The sequence below is a fragment of the Amphimedon queenslandica genome, unplaced genomic scaffold (genome assembly GCF_000090795.2).
Source record: "Amphimedon queenslandica unplaced genomic scaffold, v1.1 AMPQUscaffold_12207, whole genome shotgun sequence".
NCBI classification, from domain to species: domain Eukaryota; kingdom Metazoa; phylum Porifera; class Demospongiae; order Haplosclerida; family Niphatidae; genus Amphimedon; species Amphimedon queenslandica.
This window is the reverse complement of record NW_003547554.1, coordinates 5,725-7,186: the sequence shown is the minus strand read 5'-3', so window position 1 is coordinate 7,186 and position 1,462 is coordinate 5,725. Positions and strand designations below refer to the sequence as shown.

Below are 1,462 nucleotides of genomic sequence, written 5' to 3'. Positions count from 1 at the left end.
TGATGATGGTGGAGATGGTGTTGGTGGAGGTGTCATCCACTTCATGTCCTCTTGACTACCTACAAGTTGTAGGAATGGAGCTGATGTTAGAAGAGAAGGTGTCATCCACTCCATGAGAGTTGTTTCTTGATCTTCACTAATGGATACTGGTAGTGGTGTCTTCAATAGATGGTTCAGCCGTTGATTCTTGAAGACAAAGCAGACGTTGATCTTCTTCTTTCCTCTCCTGAAGCCGTTTACTATTAGCAATGCTCTTGAGTCATTGGAGAGGAAATGGTGGCATGAACAGAATATCCTTCAACTTCCTTACTCTGGAGCAGGCGACAAATGTAAGTCCACAAGAGAACTTCTTCCCTACATCAATGACAACTTTATCCAAAGTGATTCCCTGGGACTTGTGGATTGTCACTGCCCATGCTAGCTTGAGTGGTAGTTGAAGGTGCGAGCATTGTTTACGTGAAGAACACCAATTACGGCATACTGGAGTGATTGGTACTGTTCCTTCATGCACAGTTGGTCCAGTGTAATGATCAAACTGTACCATCACAGCCACTGGTAGATGTGGAGGTGTAGTTTCTTTGTAACAGATAGCTTCAACTGTACCCATTGCTCCATTATCTAATCCCACTTCAACCCACAAGTTGCTAGTTTGCATCACTCTTGCTGATCTTGCTAGCATCACAACTGGTTCCAAGCCACCAGCATCATCAGGTGGAGCTTTGGCTGCAGTGTGTACTGCCTTGATGGTAGCGATAGGATGACCACACGTAACATAGCAAAATTGTGATCAACAACAGCTTCAACAGTAGGGAACAGTCTAAGAGCATTTACATATGGAGACTGGTCTTGTATTCTTGTTGGTGTTTGCTCCATAAGGTGGTTCCAGTCTTCCATTGTTGTATCTCCGTTCCTGAGACGCATTAGAATGTCCCAAAATCTGATCTGATCAGGATCTTGTCCAGATTGCCTCATTACTTGGGTCAGAGTAAATGCTGTCTCAAACTGACTGTATGCTCTATACCCCTGGTCTGATAGAGCGGATCGTGCAACAGTATTATAAATTGGAAGGTCCATTACTGGTGGCAACTGTCCAAATACTCCAAAAAATGAAATAGAGCACCCGCCAAATACAACTTGTGACTTTCCAGGAAATGGTTGCCTCAGTCTACGGTCAATCATACCAAAGGTCTTCCTCCCAACAATTGACATCTCATCAATGATGAGGTATTTGGTAGATGACATTTCATCTTGCATCTTTTGAAGATTGCTTCCTTCCATTTCCTTAAATTCACCTCTTACTGATAAGTGCAGGAGACTGTGCCGTGTCCTTCCTTCAATGATAAAAGATGCCACTCTTGTTGGTGCTGCTACTCTGACACTACCACCTAACAACAACCTCAAGCAGTTGATAAGGCAGGATTTACCAATACCAGCTGTACCATAGATGATGTGGAGTGGTTCT

The 1,462-nt window shown here is 43.6% G+C and overlaps 1 protein-coding gene across 1 annotated transcript; it reads right to left on the bottom strand.

Moving 5' to 3' along the window:
• Positions 1-678: 678 nt before the first annotated feature.
• Positions 679-1,278, bottom strand: LOC105314949 (uncharacterized). Its single transcript, XM_011409398.1, has one exon. The coding sequence runs from the start codon at positions 1,276-1,278 to the stop codon at positions 679-681; it is 600 nt and encodes a 199-aa protein (XP_011407700.1).
• Positions 1,279-1,462: the final 184 nt, after the last annotated feature.

Bases quoted from the DNA above. Each gene is read 5' to 3' on its own strand.
- LOC105314949 (XM_011409398.1), bottom strand. From the start codon at position 1,278: ATGGAAGGAAGCAATCTTCAAAAGATGCAAGATGAAATGTCATCTACC.